Raw genomic sequence first — 26,054 nt, 5'->3', positions numbered from 1 at the left:
ATAACATCGGTAAGGGTGGAAAAGGCTTTCTAGTTGGAGCTGTGAAGCAGGGCGTGAGCCCCACTGGCGTTGTTTTGTCATAATAACAAATACATGTGAATGGGGGCCTTAAGTTACTTTTCAGCTTTGGACTTGGAAAAGAGGTCTGATTACAAACCCAGAAGACCAGGGTGTTTTCTGTGGTCCATGAACAATAGCATATTGTTTATGCTTTTGTTTCGTAAGGAAGATGAGAGGACACTGTCCTCACTGTTAATACTTACCCTGCTTTACAATAATGAACTCAATGTGCTGTCTGGGCTAGTTCAGGGAGATTGCCTTTATTTGCGGTTGCTAGAATTTGAGGGTGTTAAAATTGCACTGAGCTTAATTCTCTGCCTGTTCAGTTCAATATTCTTACAAGTCCAGGACTATAACCAATGTATTACTCTTCCACCATTCCAGACAAGACAGGAACTTCAGACTCTTGAGGAAGTGATCCCTGTAAAGAACCTAGAAGATACTCCTCATGGTAATGTTTACAAAAGCTACAGCTACTTTTTTAGTGATGAATACAGCAGTCTGAACAAGACTGCTCATCACCACATTTAGACCATTTCCTTGGTTTTTAGGCCTTCCAGAAGCATAGTCCTTATGTGCAGTGTATTGGCTACAGTGGGGCAGGATACCAGGGCCAACCCTGCCACCCTGCTGTGACTCTTTAGAGGAGGTGGAGAGAAGCAGTCAGCTGAGCAATGTCTTGGCAGCCAAGTGTTGCTCCTACTGCTCCTCAAGAGTTGTGAACAATGGGTGAGGAGTCTCCGTGAGGGGGTAGGAGCAGCCCTGCCTTCTGAGTTGGGCAACAGAAACCTTTGTGCAGCATGTGGTGTGGTGAGGTCCGTTTGTGAGGCGGTTGTGCAGGGAGGATGGGAGAGCACACAGACACATCCCCAAAAGATGAGCTTCTGCGCTGGGCATTCCAGGACTGCACCATCCTGCCTAACACATCACTTTTCTGTTCTCTTCAGCGAGCTCAGACTGAGCTTCTTTAATACATTTAAAGGCTCTATAGTAGTCACCTAAATCTCAGAGAACAGGAATGCCTGTTCTCCCATTCCATGTGACCTGTAGAGATTTCTAAAATAAATTGGTGCTTCTGTTTTGAAATGGAAGGCTTCCCTGAGCACTTGAGTACTTGAGCACTTGAGTACCCACCTGATCCCGTTCTGACTTAATTCTGGCAGGGGTAGGCCCAAATTCTTACCAAGTCCATTGAAGGTCCTGAACTGTTAGGCATGCTCGGTCTTGTAGCAAATTAATTCAGATTGTGCTGGACTGTGTGGAGCTGTTGGTTAGTCTATGCTTTGTTCAGCAATGCTGTGGAAGAAGAGAAGGAAATGTCAGGAGGAAGGGGGCCCATTTCTGTGTACTACCTGTGTTGAGATGACTTGGGAACTGGGATAATTGGTGTCAGACTTAGCCCAGGGGAGTCTGAAGGCACCAGCTACAATAGCACTTTCTACCAGGTGAGAGGCAAAGCTGGATGGGGACTTCTGGTATCGCTGCTCGCAGTCTTTGCCACCCTGGCCAGTGATGGCCGACAGGCTGATGGGATCTGTGGTACTACCAGAGCGGACTCAAAGCATATTCCCTGCCAAACCCTCCCCCAAATGGTCCACACCATTGGCACTGTCATCCATTCTGCTCTGGTTTCCCTGGAGGAGATGCCACCTTCTGACACCATAATATTTCTTTCTGTATCCATTCCCTTGAGGTTCAAATTACCACCAGGCAGTCAGGGCCCAAGAGCTAGAAGTCAGGGAGAGAATAGCAAAGGTGAAGGCTGGCCCTTGAGCAGTTAGCATCAGGTCAAGGACATAATCACTTATGCTTAGCTACTCCTCTCTTTGTATTAATGAACAACATACTTGTTCGTTTGGTTGCATCAATAAAATCTCATAAAACAAATTGCTGCACTGCTTTACAGTGACTGCGAATTTTCTACTGCAGTGAGAAATAGTAAATACAGGTTTATAATGTTTTAAATATTTTCATGGTGTGTTTTAACTTGCTTGAGTGATCTTGCATGCTGCCTTGGAGGGATATATTATAAATACAATTATTATTATCCTTTATGCCAAAATGACATTGATATTGGTCGAGATTCTCTTGCGAACTGAATAGCATAACACCACTGAAGTAAAAAGACAGATTTGGTACCTTCTGTTTAAGTTGTCATGGTTGTCTGAATTCTCAGTTAATTCAAAATCTTGTTTTATGGCCTCTATTACACAGGTTTCTGCCCTCTCCTCGAAATCTCTCTTCCAGAGTGACAGAATGTAACCAGAAATGTGGCTGCACTTTATAGATTTTTTTTATATTTTACTATATGTGGTTTTGATTTTGTTCTTTTTAAAGCAAGAATCTATGCTTCTATAAGCGTGTAGGGAGGTCTTTCTATTTCACTTTGCTTGTAATGTAAGCCTTTAGGACTGGACCGATTCAATTTGGCCAATTCAATTTTAAAATGCAAACAGAGTCCTCATCTTGTGTGGCTGGCAAACTTTCCCTTTTATCCCTCAGCCAACTTCTCTCCAGTCCACTGGTTCTCCTCCTCTGTGTCATGCTTGCTAACTTTTGCAGATTAATTTTTTATGAGAGATACCATTAAAATGACTTTGGAGATTCACATAAATTATCTCCACAGCTTTCCCTTACTCTTTGCTGTTGTGAAGATTTTGCTAATGTTTCTCCAGTGCCGCATGTATTCTCTAAGCCAATGATGAGTGTTTTTCTAATTTGTGCATTAAGTAATTCCAGCTTGATTTTTTTAATGAAGTAAAATGCTAAGATGTTAAGTATGTTACGTAAATTTTAGTCATGGCGGAAAGGAGGCAAAGGAAGTGTGCGAGTTCTGCTTTATCATTTGCACAGCTGTTACACCTCTGTGAACCAAATTCAGCAGAGCTCAGCCTGCCAAGAGCAGCCCTTGCCTCAAAGTTTCTGGATTTTTACTTCTGGAGATCAGCCCTCAAGTTCTGGAGAGTCAGAGCAGGAATTTATACTCATATAGGAAGAAAATATGCACATGTGGTTGTGTTTGGTGCATGCTTCATTCTTAGAAGTTAGCAGGAAAGAACCATTTATTTGCAGCACCCCAGTATCTTGCCACAAATGGCTAAAGCAGAGACTTAAGATATTCCAGGCTCTAGCATTGATTGAAGCAGCAAGGCTAGAAAGCTGTGGTATTGGCAAACGTGAAGATTCAGGCCAGCGGCCTGTGGGGTGTAAGCAGCCTGTTCCATCCCGGGCATGTGAAAGGAGTCTCTGCCCTGGTCTCTGAGGTGATGGTCTTTATGTTTAAGCAAGGCTGATGAGTGTCCTTTACTTTTTTAAGAGTTGGTGAAAATGCAATAATTTTATGTATTTATCTATTTGTCTTATACAAAACTATGCCTACGTCCTCAGATGTGACTTAGCTGTCTATTTTGTACTGCAGCCCATCATCTTTTAATATCTAGGTAGTGTCTCCCAGATTATGTTAATGTTTGATGCTCTGCTAGTAAAATCTGGGAAAGTTTTATTGCTGTGAGTGTACAGATTCTGCTTTGTTGCAATTTCATTTTAAGGGACTAAGTCTTGCATCTGGGAGAGCTGACTTAAGGCCAGATTTGTCACATGAATTTTTATCACCTAAGAACCTTATAATTTGCTTTTGAGCTGTCAGACTGAACATAAACTGAGCCTCTGTTACCCTGCTCATGTAGCTCCAAAGCATTGCATTTTATTTGAGGGTTTTCCAACATTTATGATTGGTAGGTAGTGCATGTATAGGTATGAAGGTTAATTAAATCAAGTGGTGAAGTTTGTAGAACAGGGAATGCTTCATTAAGCCCTGTGTGAATTAACATGTACAATCTGTTCACAATACCCCAAGTGCCATTCACTGAGACAGTGTAATTACAGCTTACACACAGTTTCATTAGTTTGTGTTTCTTCTGCTGTGGTTGACATGTATGTTGTCTTCACTGAAACCCTGGAACAGAGGAGGGACTGCTCACTGGTGGGCATCTGAGCATACTGACATTCAGCAAATCATTTTTCCTTTGGGTTCTAAAATGTCTTATCCCAGATGTAATTAAGCTTGTAATTCATCAACTGACACCATTTCCCCCCCTCAAATTCCAGACCTAGCTGAAGACTTGTGAAATGGCTTGTACACTTCTTTCCTTTAAATAGATGTGCACACAATAATAATCTTTTCCCAGTGCTATTACTTCATTATTATTATTATTATTTTTAATTTTTTTTTTTTTTTTTTTTTCCAGGGCAGGATGCTTTGATAACCTAATGTTGCAGTCTTTAAGACACATCTCTCTTTGATGAGAATGAAGTTTAGGCAACTATAAAACCTAGGTGGCTGCAGAGATATAAGGGCTTCAGTAAAAATTTAACCATGTAGATTCCCAAGGGTTTCTTTTAATAACAACTTCTGATACCAGAACTGTGAGTGCACTTAAACAGTCTGAAGTGTTGTCACCAATCCAGGCAAATTTGCATCTCTCTTGATATGTATTTAGTTGATTCCCGGAGAAGGACAATTAAAGATCCAGTTGTGATCACTGAAAATCAGAGACTAGATGCGTGCATAAAAATTTGGAAAGTCATGTGCACATACTTGATATTGCCCTTGAGATAAGTCCCATGGGCCTATTCAGGTGAGAGAAATTAAAGATGAGAAAGCACTCAAGGTCTCAGGTCTGTAGACAGAAAAGCAATATTAATGAGAGTAATAAAAAGACTAGTGAAGAGGAATGACTGATGAGCTTTATTGCAGATCTTATCTGTAAATTATTTCTTTATATTAAAAAAATATCAGCATAAATCCTCTGTGAAGTTGCTAGACTGATTCAAGACCTGAATACAGCAGGGATGTAATGGAGGTAGCAATAAAACCAACCTCCTGTTGTCCTGCTGTTGTTCTACAAATACCTTTAAATAGAGAGTTACAGGAAAGCAGATGAGGGAATGAGGGAACGCCGATGTCATCCCTTTGTATAATGTAACTCCAGAAATGGGAATCAGTGCTGCTACTGAGAGAGAATATAGGGCAGCCAGACTGGAAGGAGAAAAAACTCCAGGATGACAGCTCAGGGGTTAGTCATGGTGTTTTGTACAGTTGTGCATTAGTGTCTGGGAGACTACTAGCTGTACGGTGACACATAGGAGCTTGTAAAATATATATATGTTTATATATATATATATATATATAAATTTCAAAAATATTTCAAAAATTTGGGCTTTTGAACTAATGGGATACATCAAATTGTGGCTGTCTTCAACGTGGATCAGTATAGCACTAAGAGCAGTTAGTTGTGCCTTTTCAATATAAAAGGCCTCCTGTTATTTATTCATATCAGTGCCACAAGAGTGTGTGATGCCTTATAGGTGATTAAAATGAACATGCCACCAGAACCTTATAACTTAGACAGAGCACAGCAAGAGGTGACAAAAAACAGGCAGATAAGTACAGGAAGCATGAGGGTAACAGTGGCAAAAGCTCATGAAAATGCTTTCATATACTCGTAAAAGCTTCCACTTATGCCTCACATATGTTTCCTCACGGCATGTTGCCTATGTGTCTTGCTGGTTATTTGATTTTTGGTTTTGCTAACATATTCTACTCATAGACTTTGGTCCTGATTTGTTTCCCTTGAAGTCCCTGGAAGGAACTCCTAGTGATTTAAACAAGTGTTGGATCGATCTTAGTAAGCAAATACTGGTGGGATGTGATAGGGAAGATGCCTGGCACTTAAAACCTCTTTTAAAAGGAAATGTTTTGTTAGAATGGAAAGTAAATGTTTATTGTTACGTTGTTCATGGAGTAGGTCTAATATTATATACAAACACAATACATGCTTCATCTTAACTTCCCAAGTCAAAAAATTTGCTGTCCTGCCACTGTTAGTGTCCCATCTACCTGTAAGAGTATTTCATTTGTGCAGAAAAATGTGTCTTGAGATAATTGTTGTAGGTATGTATATTTTTAAAATATATATTTACACCTATCTATCCATATTTTACATCTATCTATCTAAATATATAGATCTTTCTGTTAGTAGAACTCTGGTCATAATTAGTGCTATCAGTGGGTAAGTGAATAAATGCATGCATCTCACTTGAATTCTATTGAACTCCTTGTCTCAGTGATGTACTGATTCCTCTCATGTTAAGTACCTCCTGTGTAGAACATTGTTATTATTAGCTTTAAATATGATGTTTTGTTTTTTTTTTTTGTTTGTTTTTTTTTTTTCCAATTAATGAGGTTCTCCGTACTTGTATCATAAGATAATTGCAAATGATTTCATTTGCACAAATTGCTGTTTTATCATCTTTAATGTTATGCCTCCAGTGCTATGGCTCTTGCTGGTGTCCCGTCTGTTCACTTTTATCCTTCTGTTTTTGCCATATCCTTTTCAGCAGTATTCTAATTTTTTTCAGGGTTTATGTACACCGTTTCATTATTCCAAAGGGATCCCATCAGCTTGACAGGAATTCAAATTTTTAAGAAGTCAGAAATCCTTTAGACTAATGTGCTGCACATTGACAGGATGTATTCTCAAATGCATAGGGTGAACAGGATAAATGTACGTTACATGCTGTAAAATGTGGAGAGCAAGCAGGCACCTTTGACATTTCTCGAGTAGCAAATGGTAGATTCTGCCTTGTAAATCCCTATTTGTGTTTTAAACTTCATATGAATGAGAACCACAGAAGTGGAAGAAAATGATTTCCCTTTCTATGAAGATACCATTAGTTTCTGTTGAATGGATTTGAGGGGGAGATTTCTTAACTATTCAGACATGTAAATATGCAGACAGACAAGTTATGAGAGCTGCAGGCATATCTGACTCTCTTTAAAATATCTCTACAACCTTATTTGTTTCTGTCTTTTATGCCCATGTAGATACTCTTCAAAAAATATATCACAGCTGATTTTGTTGATGGTACATGTCTGAGAAGCACCAAACAATACAAAAACACTCGGTGCATCGAATGGAAACAGATGTGTAATAAAGTGTAATGAAATTTATTTACCTGTTTATGTGAGTGCTGCACATGTTTGATGGGTAGAACTATTTAATAAACAGCCTGCCCATGTGTTGCCAAATAGTGAATTAAATTCTGGTAAGTCTGCTTAAGTAGGGCTATATTCATGAGTATGACACTTAGTCTATTTACACCTTTCCAACTGGGTTAAAATGTCAAAAAGATGAATTTTTGTAATATAAGTACCTCAATTCCTTTTGACGTTATTTTCTGTAGCTCATTTTATATGCATATCTTTCTTTTATATTATCGTCATGATGGTATTAATTTGGATGTGCAAATTAGCTCTTCATGATGTTGTCATGTCAGCATCTGGATTCAAGATGTGCTGTTTCAGAAGCACCGCATCCTATTGCGTTTCATCAGAGTCCCCCTTTCCTAATCTAATTATTCATAAGGAACCTTGGGGATTGTGCTAATGGGCATCTGAAGCTATAAAGAGTAATGAAAGTGGTTGTGTTACTGCTATGCAATTAAATGTATATAGAATACCATTCATATAATTAAATTTAGGATTTTTACCACTCTTTTTCTCCTTTATAGTACATTAATTATTCTCTTAAGTTAAAAAAGAATACTAATGAAGTTTAAGAGCTTTTTACTAGAGTTGTGGCATTTATAGTCAAGTTGATGCTGGCTTTTATTTTTAAAGGCATTCTGCAAATAAGCAGCCAGTAGTGGGAATTCATTTTTATGGGTTTTTCATGTTTTATGTGGAAGGGTGGAGGACGTTTCTGGCTGAGGCAACAGAGGGGGGTTAGTGTGTATTTTCTGCTTGGTATTATGTCCACTGGTTTGATCGGGTGCAATACACATTATGCTGCTGCTGACAGTAATGGGTATCGGCAGTCATTGCAATTTGTAAGTTCAGCGTGACCTTTGGTCAGGGTTTAGTTTTCTGTCTTTGTTCGTTTGGAGGAAGTGTTGTGATGAATGAAGATAAAGTATTTAGATCAAGCAGTCAATATGTTTTATGCTGATAATTCCATATTAATAAGCGCTGATAGTTAACGTCTTTAAGGTCTGCTGACAATCTGCCTGAAATCAATGGCAGTTTTGCCTCATTTAGTTCAATGGGACCAACAATGAGTCTTTAACCAGCAGAAAATTATAAACGCCAATCTCTGCTCATGTGCCATTCAGCATGAACAAAAGTTTTTATGGTGCTGTCAGGCTGAAAAAAATCCTTTTCTTTCTTGGTAACAAAGCTGTATTTAGCTGAGGTAATCCCTAGGTAGCCTGTTAGAGGTGTTCCAGCTTTGTTATTTCCAACAATAGGGAATGTGGCCACTTGCTGATTCTACTTATTTAAGTAGTTACAACTGCTCAGAATAGCATCTGAGACTGCTGTGCTGCGGAAATTCAGCTGCAGACATCCTGCATTACCCTAGTTATCTTGAATTTTTGTGTGAAATTCAGATTTCTATTTTAATGCTGTGGAGTACATGATATTAAATTCACTGTGCAGTGACAGCTGTGATGTTCCACAGCAATGCAGGGACCAGGGACTGTGAAAGCATCCTCCACCTTTGACTAGACACAGCTGGCTGAGATCTCATCCTATGGTCTGGATGGCCTTCCATTTCTTAACCATAGAAATCATGCTATCATTCTAAAATTGGTCATCTGCATAGTAGCCTACTAAAAAATAGTGGTAGCTTCATAAAATACATCTTCCTTAGTTTTCTCCCCAGCTTCCCAACAGGAGAAATGATCAGTGAAGTTTAAATGGGAATTTAATAGGTCCAGGTCCTGTCTGACCAAATGGACTGACAGCTTCTCTCTGATCATCACTAGAAAAGCAAAATGGGAGAAGAAAGGGAGGGAAAGTGCACAGAAAGTGTGGTCTCTTGGTTGGATTTTCAGATTGCTTGGAGCTTTAAAGGTCAAAACCAGCATGTTAGATTGTCCTCCTTAATTACCAGAAGACAACCTCTAGACCACAAGAAAAGTATGTCTTTTGCATTACTCAGCAAGCAAGTTTCTGCAGTCTATGTTAGTTTGCACTTTAAAATATTCTAAAAATACAGCAGCATAATCCTAGTTCATTAATCTGTCCTTACAAAGGCAAGTAAGTTTTTCCTCCAAGAGGAAAAGTTGTGTCTGTCTCAATGTCTATGAAAATACTTATGGTGCTTGGTCATATCAGCTGTCTGCAAAGTCTGGTTAACACTGTCAGGTATTTTCCCAAGATTAAGGATTCTGATGAAATGCCTGGCATGTTCTCCAGCAGTTTTCCATGCTTGACCATTGCTGTTCCCATTTGCTCTTGAAACTCAGCATTGCTCTCTCATACCTTCAAAGCATATCCTCTGAGATAAAACACCTGTAGTCTGAAAATCAGTAGATAAGAAAAGAAAACCTTCAGTCCATTCAAACAACCTTTTTTATTTCATCTGAAAGTGGTTGTTTGTTTTTTTTTTGTTTGTTTTGTATTTATATTTTCTCTGGTAATTTATGTTTTTCCACATTCTACTGGTTTCTCTTGATTACAGTGTAAAATATTTAATTTTCTGCACTAATATGTTAAATACCGACCAATTAAAATGCCATTCTTATTGGGTATTGCATGATTTTTTCTTTCCCTATTACTTTTGCGTATTTGTGTTTTGCTATGTAAATATGAAAATATTTGTTTAGAACAATTTAGAAACAATAAACGATCTGATTTTGCATTCCTGCCTAGTGTGTGCATTATCTTTCCTCATCCAAGTAATACCGGTTAATGGAAAGTATTTCTGGATATTAACCTAAAAGCTTCAATAAAGAAAAACTCTGCTTGAACCTTGCTTGTGGTGGTCCATGCTTCATTAGGCATCACTTTTAATATTCTTTTGTTCTCACACTTCATATACAAATTATTATTTTAATGATCGTTAGGTTTAATTTTGTGCAAATCAAATGTGAGGGGGTTTTGCTGCCTTTTTTGTTGTTGTTGATGTTGAATCAGTTTCTGTCTCTCTTTTTTAAGCTAATTTTCATACAGAAGTTCAAATCCCCTAGATCAAGAATATGCTCATTTACCAAGATTATAATTGATTTTTTGGCCCTGTTTTTAATACTTTGCACTGTAAATGACATCCCAGTGGAGAATAATCACCATACAGATGTTTGAAAGCTCCTTCCTGCTGAGTATGATAATTGAAGTCTATAAAGTGTCATCAGACTGCACGTTGTTTCTAATTAGTGCAAGACAGTTTCTCTTAGCTTTCTGTAGTTTTGCTGGCCTCTTTCATTTATTACTTGACCAGCTGGCTAGTAAATCATGATGCTCAAAGATATTTAAGACAAATATGGCATTTTTCAGTGTGGTTCATAGTTTGTAATATCTTGTTTTCCTTTATCAATAATAATAGCAACACTTTTAATAAGGTTTTATAAGATCATGCAGTTTGATGCTCAATTTCTGAAGTTTGCAGGGTGCTTTTAGCTCCAGCTGGCCAGGTTCTACTCTGACACCTTCATCTCTCTTCATCAGGAGAAACTTCAGTGCAACAATACATTTTTTTCCTCAGAATAAGGCCTTTATGATAATGATTCTCATTTGCCCATGTTCCAAAAACAGGGACTTTCTTAGTGACTCCTTGATGGCTGGATGTTTGTGGCAGGCAGTTTCCCAGTGGAAACAGGGTGTATTTGGAAGAAGAATTTCTTATATTGAAAGGAGCTCTGAAATGTGTGTAAATCATTGGGGTAAGAAGCTTCACTGTCTATTTCTACTTCCCTGTGTGAGAACACTTGGAGATATGTCATCCTAAGGTCCTTATTGACGGCTGGATTCTCCCTCCAGAGTTGTTCCTCTCTCTGGTAGATTTATTTATCCCAAAGTAACATCCTTGTATTTCCTCACGTCTTGCTGCAAGCTCTTTTTGCCTCAAATAATCTGGGAGCACAGATCTGCACTTGAGAAGAGGGGCACTGGTAAAGAATTTGCAGACCATGGCTATTTTCTTCAGGCATCCATTCTAAGCATGAACAACATAAATAGCCCCCTTTCTGATATGAACCTGAGGAATATTCCTCGTATATATATAAAGATTAAATTTGTATTCCTCCCTCACATATGGTGAATGCCTTGTCTGAATATTCATCCAAAACTTGTCATTATACATTGGTCGTATGATTTCTTGTTGACTTTAATTGAAGGACACATATGTTGAGCTGACGTATTCTAAGGCACCAGTTCAAGATTTACTAGACTGTTTTTATTATCTCCAAATAACAGAATCCTAAGGAAACTATTTTGTTTCTACTCACTTTTGTTCTCTGTGAAATGCAGTAATAGCAATATAACTCCTTTCTTTCATGTTTTAAGCTCTTGTATTTGGAAGAAAAAAAAAAACAAAAACACAACAGCCGTGATCTGGAGAAGACCTGTACTGAAAATAAGTACAGAACTTCTCCTCGCTGGTTTTAGTGCAAAGACCATTTGGTACTTACACACTCATTAGGATGGTACTGCTTCATGCTGGACCCTTCAGGTAGTGCAAAACCTCTTTCTCATTTGAATTAGCTGCTAATTGTGCAAGTGCACAGACGGCTACTAAAATAGGAACAGTGTGTATTTCATCTGAAGTGATGTTCTTATCAAAGTGCAGTGACGTGTTGCTTTCCAAAGTAAAAGATATGTATATATATTTATTTGCTGATAACTATTGCATCATTTATGGATAAAAACACGAAATAAAAGTATTGTTGTAGTGAGCCAGCTTCTTCCAAGATTAAGAAATGGTGTCTGGGTCTGCATCTGTCCTTTTCACTGCAGTGCAAGGCCTGATGATGGCAATGGCAACCCCCTTTCAGCCTGGGGGACATGGTGGCTCTCTCAACCCAGCCTCCCTTTGGCAAATTTTCCAGTGTGTGCTCTCTGGTTTCAACTCAGGCAAAAACTTTTTACTTACCATGGTCCTTTGAACAACTAATCAACGTGTTTCTCCTCTGCTTTGCCTCAGAGAAACCTGTCGACACCTTTTCTCTTCATTCTGCATTTAATAGATATGTCAACGTTGCTTAATGGAGGATGGTGAAAAGGTGTGTTTTGTATTTGGCTCTGAGCGCGGCGGTGTGCCCTGACAGCAGCGCTGTCGCAGGCACTGCATAGAACCACCATTGTTCCATCGGCTCTGATGCCAGTTCAGCCACTGCTAGCTCAGATATTTCTCTGCAGTGCTCTTTTGCAATGCATAAATACCCCCTCATGCAAAGAAACGTTCAAAAGCATCTCGACTACATATCCATCATTTATAATTATAGTGGGATTAAAATAGAGTCGAGCCTTCACTTGGCCTCGTGCCGCAGCACTGCTGTATTGCAGCGAAGGCTTGGAGAGCACAGCAATAATTACTGCAGACCGTGTTTTAACAACCAGTGATGATTGCAGGGCGCATCTTCAAGGATATGGGGGTGGGGGGCAGCCCTGCACATCTGTCAGAGCCTTAGATGTCTAAATGTTATCTGTGTGGGCTGCAAATTAGCAGTTCTCCAACGATGTGGCTCCAGGTTAGGTGGCCTTGGGGAAGGCGCCTGCAGTTCTGTGAGCCATCGCTGTGCGCTTTGAAGCCCCCAGAGCTGGGAGGCTTCTAAGAAAACTGCTCTAGCTCTGTCAGCGTATGCGAGACAGAAATCTGACCTGCTGATGTTTGTTGTTCCAGCATACTTTGTTCTTAAATGTTGAACTTCAGTGTTGTGCTAGGAGATGCTGCATTTAGCATTTAACTTTTTTGGTGCAGGAGGAATGATTACACTTAGTTTTCAAACAGGGTAAGATTGAAACTTGGAAGTGTGTGTTTCCTAGCTACAAATACAGTGGTCTGAGTTCCTCCTTGCTGTATTGTGTTATTGGACAGAAAACAGCTTTCTAGGCTGTTTTATGAAATTACTAGATTACCAGAATGCTGCTGCATTCCTTAGAGTCAGAAAAAAATCTGAAATCGTCTGGCCAGCAAACAATACAGTTGCTGTTTTAAACATGGTCAGCATTTGTAATATATGCTGATCTAGTCCTGTTATGTAATTGGTATCCTTTGGGAACATCGCAAAATGGGGATGTTTGTTTCCTGAGGCTGTTAACAGTGTTTGAAGTTTCTTTATAAGATACAGGCTGAGGAAAGGTACATTGATTTTTAATGTCTTCTGTTCCTTGTGATTTTTTTAATGAGTAATTATAGAAATATGATGCACTTAAACTTGATTGCAAATTTATTGTTGGTTTTTGCACACTGCAGCTCTCTAGAAATCAGTCTTTTGGGGCCAGGGGTGCCTCTAAGTTCTGATATACTGGGGTGATTTAGCATTTGCTCGTTTTGAGCTCATGAGTAACCCCATCCTTCATTGCATTTATTCAGTTGGATATAGGTATCCAAACACAGCCTAAGGGCTTTAGTCTTTCATGAGCTGAGTATTATTGAGATGAGCTTTTAGACTTATGTAAAGTTGTGTAACCTGCTACTGAATTGTTAACATTAGTCCTTTCCACGTTCATGTCAAACCTTAAAGCAGTATGGTTGGTAGTGAAATGGATACAGATCAGTTGTCCTGGTCATTTTTACACAAGCCTAGGAGCGGCCTCGGTGTTCTATCAGCAGCAGTAACCCACACTAACATAAAAAAAATGGGATTTTTCTGTTCTTGGGATCACTATATAAACTTGTTGAAGAGATCTTGATGTAATCCACAGGACCTAAATACGTGATCTTCAAGCTTGGCATTAGTTTACACACTTAAGTCAACCACAGTACCTGGATAATTCTGAGAGGTCACAAATGCTGATTTCAAAGGATGCTTAGAAAGGATCTAATGCATTATGATGTGCATGATCTTCATCAAAGAAGCATTAGGCACTCCCAGAAGTCCCACAGTTATATGATCTTGTGACAGACCCAGAGGCAAATTCAGAGTTGTCAGCTGAATTGCCTTTGGAGCCTGCCAAGCAAACAGATGCTAATGTTAGATGAGTATCTACACAGCTTGGCATCAAGCTCCCCTGACAGCCAACAAGCCCTGTTGTGACCTTAGTTTGCTGGTCCACTGCTGGGTATCACAGAGGAGATGCCCAGCGATGTTTAAGATAGAGCTGTATGTTGCCCACAGTGTTTGGATATAGTTTATTGGATCCTGTAATTGGAGTGTCTGATCAGTAAATTTAAACACTGCCATCTATCCTCCTGCATTAAGACTGAGAAAACTGGGCTAGTTCTGCAGTCTCCAGAGCCACTTCTGCTCTGGGGCCCCCAGCCTTAGCCACTTGTAGCAGAAAACCCTAATATAATTTGACACAATGGAGTGTAAGTGTTGTCCATCTATGTGCAGCACCAATTGATAGGAGTAACATTCACTAATTGCAAGTAAACTGAGTGTTTCTGAGCACTGCACACAACTGGCACGAAGTGGCCTGTGTCTATACTGGTAAACTTCCAGTCTCCAAAATGTCGGGGCTGCATGCGTGCTACCTGCTGGGAAACGTCCGTGGCTTGTGGTAACGCCTGGAGCATGCTGAAGTGTCGTTTGGGAGAGAGCAGATTATCACAAGCCAAAAGCCTGTCAAGGCCCACTCTTAACGATTTAACAGTATTAATTATAACACAAGGCCCAAGAACGTACTGGAGCTCTCCTTCATTTACTCGTGCAGATCCCGTTGTGTCCCCTGCTTTCCTTGTCATCACTATGCGTTTAAGGACTCTGGCTCTAGGCCAGCTCCTAGCTCCAGCCCTTCATGATTTTTAAGATTATATACCCTCAGCTTCACTCAAAAGCCTGCTCAGTAGGACTTTTTCTTCCATGGTGTGTGTTACTGTGATGCTTTGTTAGTTCTCCATCAGCATATTCATTTAACAACATGCATAATCATTAGAACTGAATTCAGGAGCATTTAAGTATCTCGACAAGTGATTAAGTGCTTTGCTAAACAGAAATGTTTTGCTGAGGCATAGCCTGGATTATCTGTGCCTTAGTATGTGTATAATCAAAACTGCTTCTCTGATCTTCGATAAAAACTCTCAAGGATCCGTTTCATTTTTTTTTCCTTTGTGTAAAATGGGAATGCTAACATTTCCTTACTGACTTCCCTGGGTTGCTGGGAGTTTTAATGCCAGTAAAGCACTTTGAACACGAGAACTGCTGTGACAGAATTACTGAGAGCTTTGCTTCTGGAATTTAATTGCTCCCTTTAAAAAAAAAAAAAAAAAAAGAGTTTGAGAACCAGCTGGCAGGAATATTCTATTGAAGTTCATACATATTATGTGGGAAATAACATTCACATTGAATCAGGTTATTCAGTATCACATTTTAAATTTTGGACGACTTTTCATTACCCTTGGATACATTTTACATTAATAATTTTCCTTTAAAATTCTAAATATGTTTTTGTTTTTGTCTGTCTTTAATAATAATCTTTTAACAGAACTTAATGTTTGTTCCTTGTAGACCACTGTATTTACTATGCACAATTATTCACATCAGACAGTGAAACTAGCATTAATTTGTACTATTTCCATTTTTGGCATTTGTTTGCTTGAAAATAAGGGGTTAGGTTCAAGGTCCTTCTGTGCTCTCAGTAAAACCCGGTTGCCTAGCGTTTTTAGCACTTGGCAGCACCATTTCTAATCTGTCTTTTGCTGGCAGCCAGGCTGTGCAGCTTCTCGCTGTGAAATAACATGGAGCCGAGCAGGAGCTCCCAGCTCAAGCAGGCTTTGCTCTGTGAAGACCAGTTTAAACCCCACTCTGGAAATTGTAAATACATAATGTGATGCCCGTGGCAATTTTTTTTCTTTTTTGCCCTTCACTGTTAGTTGGTAAGAAGAGCAGACTGGCACATTTCTTAATTGTGCTAATGTTGGTGAAGCAGAGGGTTTTAAGCCTGTTGCTGAATCCTTAGCTGTCACAGGCCTGCCTCATTTGACAGCAAACACAGAAAGAAAGGAACAACCAGATGTACTTATTTATTTATTTATTTTTTTTTTTTACAGAAATCTCAGAAGAATAAATTGCTATCATATGTTACACTGTATAAGCTGTGGAGAAGCTTTTTGGGGATATGCAGTTTGGAAGCTTTTTGTTGGATGTCTTTGAGATAAAATGTAGATTGATCTTCAGTGGTTTATTGAAGTGTTGCTTGTAAGAATAGCAGCTATAAGCAGTGTTACTGAGTGGCTTACAATTACCAAAGATGAAAGGCTTTCTAGTGGGTTTTTCCAATTTGTTCAGTTTGAATAGGATGGAGGGATCAGTGGTTCCCAGGCTTAGCTGCTTTGGACATCCCCAGTGGCAGAAGTGCCTGCCAGAGGCAGAGTCAGGCCCAGTGTTGCTTGTGCAAGCACACGGAGGGCCGGTGTTCTTCTAGCACCGTGCTGCGGGTGATGCAGTGCCACTATATGAGAGCCCCTAAATAGGTATTAAAAGGAATTATGGTAAGCTTTTTATCAGTCCATTGAGTATTTCAGATTATAAAGGTACAAACAGTGCACTCACTGACTTTGTTAAGAAAAATAGTAACATTAATTAGGGGTTCTGCAGAACTAATGACTGAAGCATTGCAGTCTTGCTGATCTAAGCAGGTCACCTTGAACAGGAAGAAACTGAAGTGTATGTAAACTGTAGCCAGAATTTTAAGAACTGTGCCCTAATTTTCAGCTACACTGCATCTGACAAATGTTCCTTGACCTTATTTATCACTGAAGTAGTGGGAAACTTCCCATTTACTTTAGTAGGCATAAGGTCAATTCTCTAATCCGAAAGGCCTTTTACTCTGCAGGAGGGAGATGGGTGCCAGAACCTCTGAAATAAGGGCTTTGAGATTTTAAATTAGGAATAAAAACATGGGTCACTTTATTGAAATCTGAATCTGTGACTTGTATTCAGTGTGGTCTTTTTTAGCACAGAGCACAGAACCCAGATAATCTGCTTTACATATTTGTGCTGTAGGCAAAAAATATTTTTTTCACATTGACTGTGCTCCAATAGTTGCATGTCATTTCCTGATTTTCTAATTTGAGAAATACCACTAGAAATTAGCATGTGATTAAAAAACTGTTGAAAACATTTTCTAAGCTCTAAAAATAAATACCTTTAAAAATATTGGAGGAAAAAGCTGTATTAAAGCTCAAGGCTACAAATAATGTAAATCACAGTGGTAGGTGCTTATAGAATCATAGAATATTCTGAGTTGGAAAGACCCACAAGGATCATCGAGTCCAACTCCTGGGTCCCCAAAAGACTACCTCAAAATCAGACCATATGTCTGACAATGTTATCCAGATGCTTCTTAAGCTCCATCAGGCTTGGTGCCATGACCACTGCTTTGGGGAGCCTGTCCCAGTGCCTGACCACCCTCTGGGTGCAGAACCTTTCCCTAACCCCCAGCCTGACCCTCCCCTGTCCCAGCTCCATGCTATTTCCTTAGGTCCTGTTGCTGTCCCCAGAGAGCAGAGCTCAGCGCCTGCCCCTCTGCTCCCCTCCTGAGGGAGCTGCAGGCTGCCATGAGGCCTCCCCTTGGCTTGCTCTGCTGGGGGCTGAACAAACCAAGGGACCTCAGCCATTTCTCATACGTCTTCCCCTCTAGACCCCTCATCATCTTTGTAGCCCTCCTTTGGACGCTCTCTAATAGTTTTATATCCTTTGTATGTTGTGGTGCCTCAAACCGCACACAGTACTCAAGGTGAGGCCACAGCAGCACAGAGCAGAGCAGGACAATCCCTTCCCTTGACCGGCTGGCCATGCTGTGCCTGATGCACCCCAAGATATGGTTGGCCCTCCTGGCTGCCAGGGAACACTATCGACTCATATTCAGCTTGCAGTTGACCAAAATCCCCAGATCCCTTTCCTCAGTGCTGCTTTCTGTCCTGTCATTCGCCAGTCAAATTTTGCATTTGGTTTCTGGAGTTTCTTAAATAAGTTTGTTTGAGTGAGCACTGAACCCGCATTCAAAGGCTCTGGAAGGGAATGCACTTTCTTTGGTCCTTGAAGTTATAGAGATGTATAGACCTGTGAAGCTCTGCACCAACCTGGTGTGGTATCATGATCAGCCAAGACAAATGCAGCTCACTGGGGTGTGTATGCATAGCATTTCTAAAATTCAAACACTGGATGATTAAGAATTAAAAAAAAAAAAAAAAGTGAAAATAAAAGATTTACTCAGTGCTGGTAAGGATTTGAGGTTAGGAAATCTTTACTACCCTTATTTTTTTTTTTACTACTTTGTACTACTGTGCCCAAGTGAAATGTTCATGTTTAAAGCTGCCCTTCAGGAACTATTCAGCATTGAAACCTGTTGTTTTGGATTTCACATCAGAAGGAAACTACTATACTCAAGAAGCAAGGTGATATTTGACAATAAACTTACTTTTTATTGCTTGACAGGATTAAATGGATACTGCCCTTGATATATTTGTCCTTGCTGGAAATGAAGCCAGGCAAGGCATCAGTTAGGAAAACAATGACAAAGTGCAGCGAACACACTTCTCTGGACTTTGTTCTGCTGATTGATCACCTTGTTTTGCTGATCCCTGAAACACTATTACCACCTATGTTCAGAATTTGCCATGGCCAAAATCAGCTGCATGTTGTGTTTGCATTGCCCATCCAGAGCAAGCACCATTTTGTAGCAAAATCATCATACAGGTTTAAAGCCATAATAAGAAAGAAAAATTGTAAAGGGAGTGATTTAGCCAGGTGACAAATAATGTCAGGGCAAAGCGGTGACAGGTCCTTCATTTCAGACTACTTTCTTACCTTCTATTGTGACATTTCCTTGTGCTCTTTCACGCTCAAGCTGTTGCATGTGCTCTCTCATGTATGCTCTTTTGTTACCTTTTTCATGCTCTGCAAATGCTTTTTCTCTCTGTGTCTTGTGCACATTTGCATGCTCTTTTTCTCACATCTGTCCTTCTCAAATGGCCACCCGGCTATGTACTAACTTGTCCGATGCTGCTCTGGTGACCTGGAGAGGTGGTAAGGTGGTTCATCAACAAAATGTCTTCCAGTAGAGTGAGTTGGCTTTCTGCTGTGTCAGCGCTGCCAAGCTGGACAGTGTGACATGAAATTTTTCATTGTACTTGCTTGCGTTTTGAGGGATAGTTTCTCATGTCATGTGATTGTGTGACAGTGCTGTGATCCAGAAGGAATGCATGTTACACAGCCTACTGTGTCAAGTAGGAAACTTCACTATTGTCAAAAAGCCTTCTGCCAGCTACTTCGGAAAAGAAGGATCCATCTGACCCTCAAGCATTTGAGGTTTGCATACAACAACATAATCTAGTATTCTATCTGCTGGAGGAAACCTTTGAAACTTCAGATTTAAAAAAAAAAAAAAAAAAAAAGTAATAATGTCTCTCTTTCCATCCAATTTTTTTTATCTGATTTTTTTTTTTTTTTTTTTTTTTTGACCAAGTTTAAACTAAATTCTGAAAACACAGCTCATTCTAATGGCCTCCCCACATATGAGAAACTGTAATAGTTCTCACCTTTTATCTATCATTTGTCCTCTTGTTTTATATCCCTTTTTGTTGCAAGCTTCTTTGTTGTTTCTTCCAGATTATGCTCCTCAGGGACTTTTGTATCAGTATCACCGAACATTGCTTGCAGCCATGCCAGATTGTGCTGTGATCTTATTGGATTTCACAAGCCAAGGTTAGGCCAGGTCAGAACTTGGTTGAAATAACGTAGGCTACAAGATTGCCTTCTAGCCACCGGGAACACACACAACAAAAAACTGACAGAGATGCTGCTTCAGTCAGCTCAGGCCTTGTGTTGTGATGCTGGTTCTGGTGGATGTGATATAAAGGAGAAGTTCCGACCTATTCCAGTCATTAGGATTTCACAGCCCTTTGTGAGAAAAACACTGATGTTAATTCTACTGTTCTGGCCTGTTCCAAATCCTTCACTTTGCTATCTTGATCATAGTGCAATTGAACTGTATATTATATTCTTTGATCATCTTTTCCCTGTACCACTGCATGCTGTTGTTTGCCCTCAGAACTTACTATCACTGTCCAAAAGTCTGCATTTCTGTGTTGGATGAAATAGTTCTGAAAATTTCATTACCTACCCAATTTTCTGAAGCAAAATTAATGTATATAAAGTATACCAGTACCTTCAAATGAAGGGCCCCAGAAAGGCAGAAAATATTAATTAAACACAGCATACAGAAAAGTACAGTTGAGCTTTTATTAGAGTTACTTGTGGTTTCTGTCCAAAAGACTGTAAAAAAAAAGCTGAATATATACAGCTAAGCAGCGGCTGTTCAGTACATCTCCATTAAATACCCTTAAAGACTGTAAATTGTGAAGCTACAGAGAAATTAGTTAATGAGGTACAAAAAGACAGAGATGACTAGGAGTCAGGGAATGAAATGCTTTAGACTAGATCACAAAAAAACTTCCTGTTGGTGTAGGCTGTAGAATAATCTCCCAATGTGCTGTGTTTCTGTGAATATGTAAAAGTGATCTGGGGAATGAAGTCTGTAATACCTGCTGGAAAAATTTGCTGTGGCAGGATGTGGAACAGATGATCAGGTGTATACCTCCCTGGAGTGTTCTCTCATCTTTTGAAGGTTTTTGGTTTGCTTTTCGCAGTCAGCATCTGCATGATGAATATCTATCCTGTGCTTTTTAATAGTGTGAAAATGTTGAGCATTGTGACGTTTGAATACAAATTTACATGCATTTCTGCATAGACAAAACGGGTAATTTACAAACAGAATGAGGAGATTAATACAGGATAAAAGTGGAGATTTGCAATCTGGTTGGAAACATTTGCCCATTGACTATTGAGGTTACCCATAATTGTTCTTAATAGGTAAATTATCTCTCTCTCTGATAATCCTAATTGTTAGCGTGGCACTGCCAGCAGAGATATGGAAGGTGTAGTGCCGAACGAGGCTGAACAGAGCCTTTCATCTCTGCCATCCCTTGTCAAGGGCTTACTGTACATGCAAATTCACAAGCTCTTGCATTGTGGAGCATTTATATATCCCTGAGAGGGTGGAATCTGGTAGTTAACTGCTCTGTACTCTCAGGGGGCCGTTCTCCAATGTAAGAATATGCAGGATGTGACCATAGTGGCTTATGTTGCTATAGCATTGACAAATATGTAGGGGAATGTTCTGCTGAGGGGGATGAATAGCTTTGTGGATTGATTCTGTTCCTACCTCTTCTGTCTTAGAAAGAGCCAGCCCAGCTAATCTTTATGAAAACAGCATGACTAATGCTTGCCTGCTGAACTGATAGATTGGAGAAGATATTTTGGCTGTTGTTTTCAGCTGTTATTTACAGGATCAATAAAAGTGATTTTCCAATTCAGGGCTAATTTTTTGCCAACAAGCTGCATAGCATGTAAGGTCAGAATACTGGTTCTGCTTTTTTTTTTTTTTTTTTTTTTGTTCTTAAGACAAGTTAGTTTAAAAACTATAGATAGCTTCCAGTTCAGAATTCACTTCTCTAATAGAACGAAGGGATGCCTCTGGAAGAAACACCTTGAGGGGGAAAGAATTTTTACCTCAGAACTACACTGCAACCCACTGCGTACAGATACTTAAGCTGTAGCTGCTTTTATTTAAACAGTAATCATTTAACTGCACACAATACTTTAATAAACACAGCATAATAACTAAATGCTGAGATATTTTATTATAACCCTAGTTCAGTTGGTATCGTTGTCTGTGCAAGTACTCCTGTTAATTTCATTGGCATTGGCTGATGCCCTCTGTAGTATTTTGTACCACTTACAGACCATGCCATGCCATTGTGGAGGTATTCCAAACCAGCAGCAAGTGTATGCGCACACCCAACTTTAAATACCATTCATTCCTTTTGCACACAATTCTCTTTTCTGCTTCTTTTGTGACCTGTTGTGAAAATCTTGTATGCTTACATATGCCTGAGCATACACACAAATACGTATATTATATATATTGTGTTCCTCCCCTCTGATTACCCACACCTTCCATTGGTATGAATTTAGCATGACAAGAGCAAAATAACCTAGAAATATTCTTTCACTGGAATATGAGTAAATATACATGAGTATTTTTATATGAGTAAATTTTACATGCCATAAAAGTTTATTAGGCATTTTATGTTTAAAAAAATGCAATTTTTTAGATCCAGTCCAACCTTTCCCGAGCCCCAGAGCATCACCAGCCTCTCTACTCTTCCTGTACTCTAATGGGACAAGGGCATTTGGGGCAATTACTTGAAAGTACAGCCTGTGGAGGTCCACATATAAATCAAAGGCCAATAACTCTGGGAAGCTTTGTGTTCAGGCCCCAGATTTTGTAAGTCGTCAAGTTCCATTTCTCTCAAACACTACACATCCATGCATTTTATTCAGCAAAAAATGAAAGTCACATACATACTTTATGATTCCCTCTCCCTTCTTTACATATGTGGTGTATGGGTAAAAAAGAATAAAAAAGATGAACTTTTTTCTTACTCAAAGAGAATTTAATGATACAGAATTCTTAAAAAGATTGAAAGAGATATGTCTTTGTCATTATTAGCGTAAGGTTTTCCATCTCTAGATGGTGAATTGTTGAAAAACCTTCCAGTAGGAATCTGGCTTTTGGGAAGCTGTGTTGCTGACGAGAGCTACTGGCAACAGAAGCTTTCTAATGCTCAACTACTGGTTTATTAAGAGAATAATAGGAGCAGATGTTTTCAATTCATAAAATGTATCAAATAAATGGTACATCCACTTGTTTTTTCAAATCTTTTGAATTTTAGTGAACTCATTTGGGGCTAGGTTTTCAGAAGCGCTTAGCCCACTTGCAGCCCCATTGTTCTCGGTATAAACTGATGGATGACGAACACGTTTGAAAACCATAGCTTTTAATGCCTAAAGGGAAGCTGCTAACTACTGACACTTCTCAAAATGTGGCCCGTGTTTCTGATGAGTGAATACCGATCATTATAGAGGATTCATACATGCAGTCTCTGAGTAATACCCTGCGTTTGTCTGTGATTGTATATACGATGGCTTCTTAATTTACTATTGCACTAGGCATTTTAATTTAAATTATGCTAATAGTGTAGGATTAACTGTGGATTATGATTCTAGCATTTGCTGTCATACAAGCAGAAGAACCAGTTCTTTTGCTCCTGTCGTCTCTTTCTCCCTTCTCATGCTGATGTTTAGTATTTTGTGCTCGAGATTGGCCTCAGGTTTTGATGAGGTTTCTTGTATAAGCTGATGCAATTACTTAGGGAAGGAGAATTGTTGAAAATTAGAAAATGAAGAGACTGCAATCTTTTTATCTTCTGATGACACATTTTTTATGGTGCTGAAATGATTTACTGAAAACTCGGATTTGGATGGGTTGTTGGCAGCCTGGCATAGTGAGCGGTTCCTCTGTGGCAGGACAAGCCATGTGTGCTTTGCTTTTGCACTTTTGGCTCAGATACATGGTAGAGGAAACCAGTGCTCAGGGTTTTAATAAAACCCTCAGAAAGGGTGAAGAATAAATAACACAAGCAATAGGAATGAGCTTTGAAGTTGGTGAAAACAGCAGGAAGCCAGTGCTGTCTGCTATCTCCGGTAGTGAAAAAAGCTTTGTAGCAGTCTGAGTTTGCTCTTCCTCAGTCATATCCTCTCCAGATATCTCCTCCACTCCAAACTACAGATGTGCTGGAAACACAAGTTTGCCTCGTTATGTTTGCACTTGTTTCATTGTGTGGCAACCTCAGGTTCTAGCGGCATGCAGCCTGTTTGCATTAGTGCCTTGCTGGTGAATTCATCTGTATCCCTCCAAATCTTTCATTTGTTGCATTTTTGTGAAGTGCGTGATATTTCTAATGGCTTTGTGTTTTAGCAGCACTCTGAAATTTGCCTTTTTCTTTCTTTTTTCCCTTCCAGCTGATATTATTTCTACAGTTGAGTTCAACCACACTGGAGAACTGCTGGCTACTGGTGACAAGGGGGGTCGGGTTGTTATATTCCAAAGGGAACCTGAGGTATGTGAGTTAACAGCTTGTTAAAACTAGTTTTAATTTTTAATATTTTAAATCAATCTAACTGAAAAATCTGTTTTATAATTTCAAGATTGAGTAAACAGAATATCATCTCTTTGGTGAGGAAGTGAAAGAGGGTAAGGGTCTTTTCTTCAGAAGTTAGCTCCAAAATTCTAAGCTAAGAAGAAAGATGGTGATTTTTCTTTTACTTAAATATTGTTTTAATCACTTTTGCCTGTTTGATGGAACTGTGCCATTTAAAACAATGTTTGTCCTGTGTTACCTTTTCTGCTTCGGTTTTAAATTCAGTCCATCTGCAGTATCTTTTGTACAAGGCTTTACTGAATAATTGACATTTCTTCAAAAATTCTGTCTTTTATTAAATGTTGCTTCAGTACTTACGGGAAATTTCATTCCTGTAGAAACAAATCTGTCAATCTTGTTTTAAATGAGAAATTAAATTATACTTTCAATACTTTTAAATTTATAAGGCTGCTTATACATCTTCCCCAAGAGCTGGAGATAATATATTGTCATTATAAAACACATGTTTTTGTTGTTCTTATTCTCCATAGAGTAAAAATGAGCCTTACAATCAGGGGGAGTACAATGTTTACAGCACTTTCCAGAGCCATGAACCTGAATTTGATTATTTGAAGAGCTTGGAGATAGAAGAAAAAATAAACAAGATCAAGTGGTTACCACAGCAAAATGCAGCTCACTCACTTTTATCAACAAATGGTAAGATAGAAGAGAGTATGTAAGACATACTGGCCTTTTGTTCTTGTATATTTTAGAGCTGACTGTATATATTTCCATTCTGTGTTCATTTTAATCTACTGTTTTAGTAATTTCCTGTTTCAGAGTTTACTGAGACTGTCATGCTGACTCTGATATCTCTTATTTATTCATTTTATTCATAGTCACATTTTTTTTCCTTTTGACTATGTATAGACATTTAGAGTGCTATCCATTTCTGCTCTTTGTGTGTATTACTATCCAGAAATTAATTCTGTAACAAAGGCATCCCCTTACTCAGCAGCTGTGTTTCACTGGGGATTTAGAATTTTGTCTGCTGTATTTGTCATAACTTTTATTCTTTGTAGATGTGTAAATGAATGCAGGTGAGAGAAATGAATTTCTTTTTCATTCATTATCATCAGAATGGTTTATTTAAGTTCTAAAGAGTTACACAGTCTTTGGAAGACAGTAGGAATAATAACAAGATATTGATACTGACTCATCTTTTCACATACTTAAGGCCTATTGATTAAGAAATGCAGTATTACTGCTAAGAGGGATATGCAGATATTACAGGGGAAAGAACCTGAATGGATCCTAATGTGCACAGGTATCATTTAGGAAAGATTTGGACACCCACAACTGTTATTATTGCTGGTGATGCATGAGACAAAAATATCCAATTTTAAATCTTATCTTTAAATCTTTAAATCACATTGTAATCAGAAATGATTTTTTTTTTAATGTCTGAGCATAACTGGAAATTGCCGATAGAAAAATAGTGTAATCTCACCTTTGGGAGTTAATGTTTTAGAGCAAAATAATTACTTCTAGTTAAAATTTATAGCACTAAATAGTATTTACATTAATTCATGGTAGATAGTGTATCATTTTATGTTTCCTTAAAGTTGCCTTTTACTTTTTGGGGGGCACTGCTGCAATATTTCAAAGACAAGGTGTCTGCTGATTTGTGATAACTTAATTCAGCTAATTATGGAGTCTGGGAGTTTACTTCTGCACTTTTCCCTTCTTTGAAATATCCCTCCACTTCAGATAACTTTAAGAAATTCATCTTCCAAGTTCTTGATGCAAGAGCAGATTATTAAAACATTTTCATTTTAAAGCTTGTTTTTGGAAATGCTGAGCAATACACCATAGTCCTCAGCTATGCTACATTTACAGTTTGTCTAGTGGACCTTTATATCAAATTTCTGATCAATATTAAGGTGGAAGGGGAGAACGGAAGGAATAATCACTGTTGCAATCCAGCTGCCAGCCTTAGATCTA

The 26,054-nt window shown here is 38.9% G+C and overlaps 1 protein-coding gene across 8 annotated transcripts in view; it reads left to right on the top strand.

The window, feature by feature from the left end:
* Window positions 1–26,054, top strand: part of PPP2R2C (protein phosphatase 2 regulatory subunit Bgamma) — a 184,717-nt gene that overhangs the window by 106,647 nt on the left and 52,016 nt on the right. For all 8 annotated transcript variants that reach the window (XM_027457420.3, XM_072037795.1, XM_027457421.3 and 5 more), the window contains 2 exons: window positions 23,932–24,029; window positions 24,602–24,767. In XM_027457420.3, the coding sequence (XP_027313221.1) occupies window positions 23,932–24,029; window positions 24,602–24,767 (264 nt within the window). The remainder of the gene's footprint in view (window positions 1–23,931; window positions 24,030–24,601; window positions 24,768–26,054) is intronic.

This window comes from Anas platyrhynchos, chromosome 4, assembly GCF_047663525.1.
Source record: "Anas platyrhynchos isolate ZD024472 breed Pekin duck chromosome 4, IASCAAS_PekinDuck_T2T, whole genome shotgun sequence".
Lineage (NCBI taxonomy): Eukaryota > Metazoa > Chordata > Aves > Anseriformes > Anatidae > Anas > Anas platyrhynchos.
Note: the sequence above shows the minus strand (reverse complement) of the source record. Positions and strands in the feature narration are given on the sequence as shown.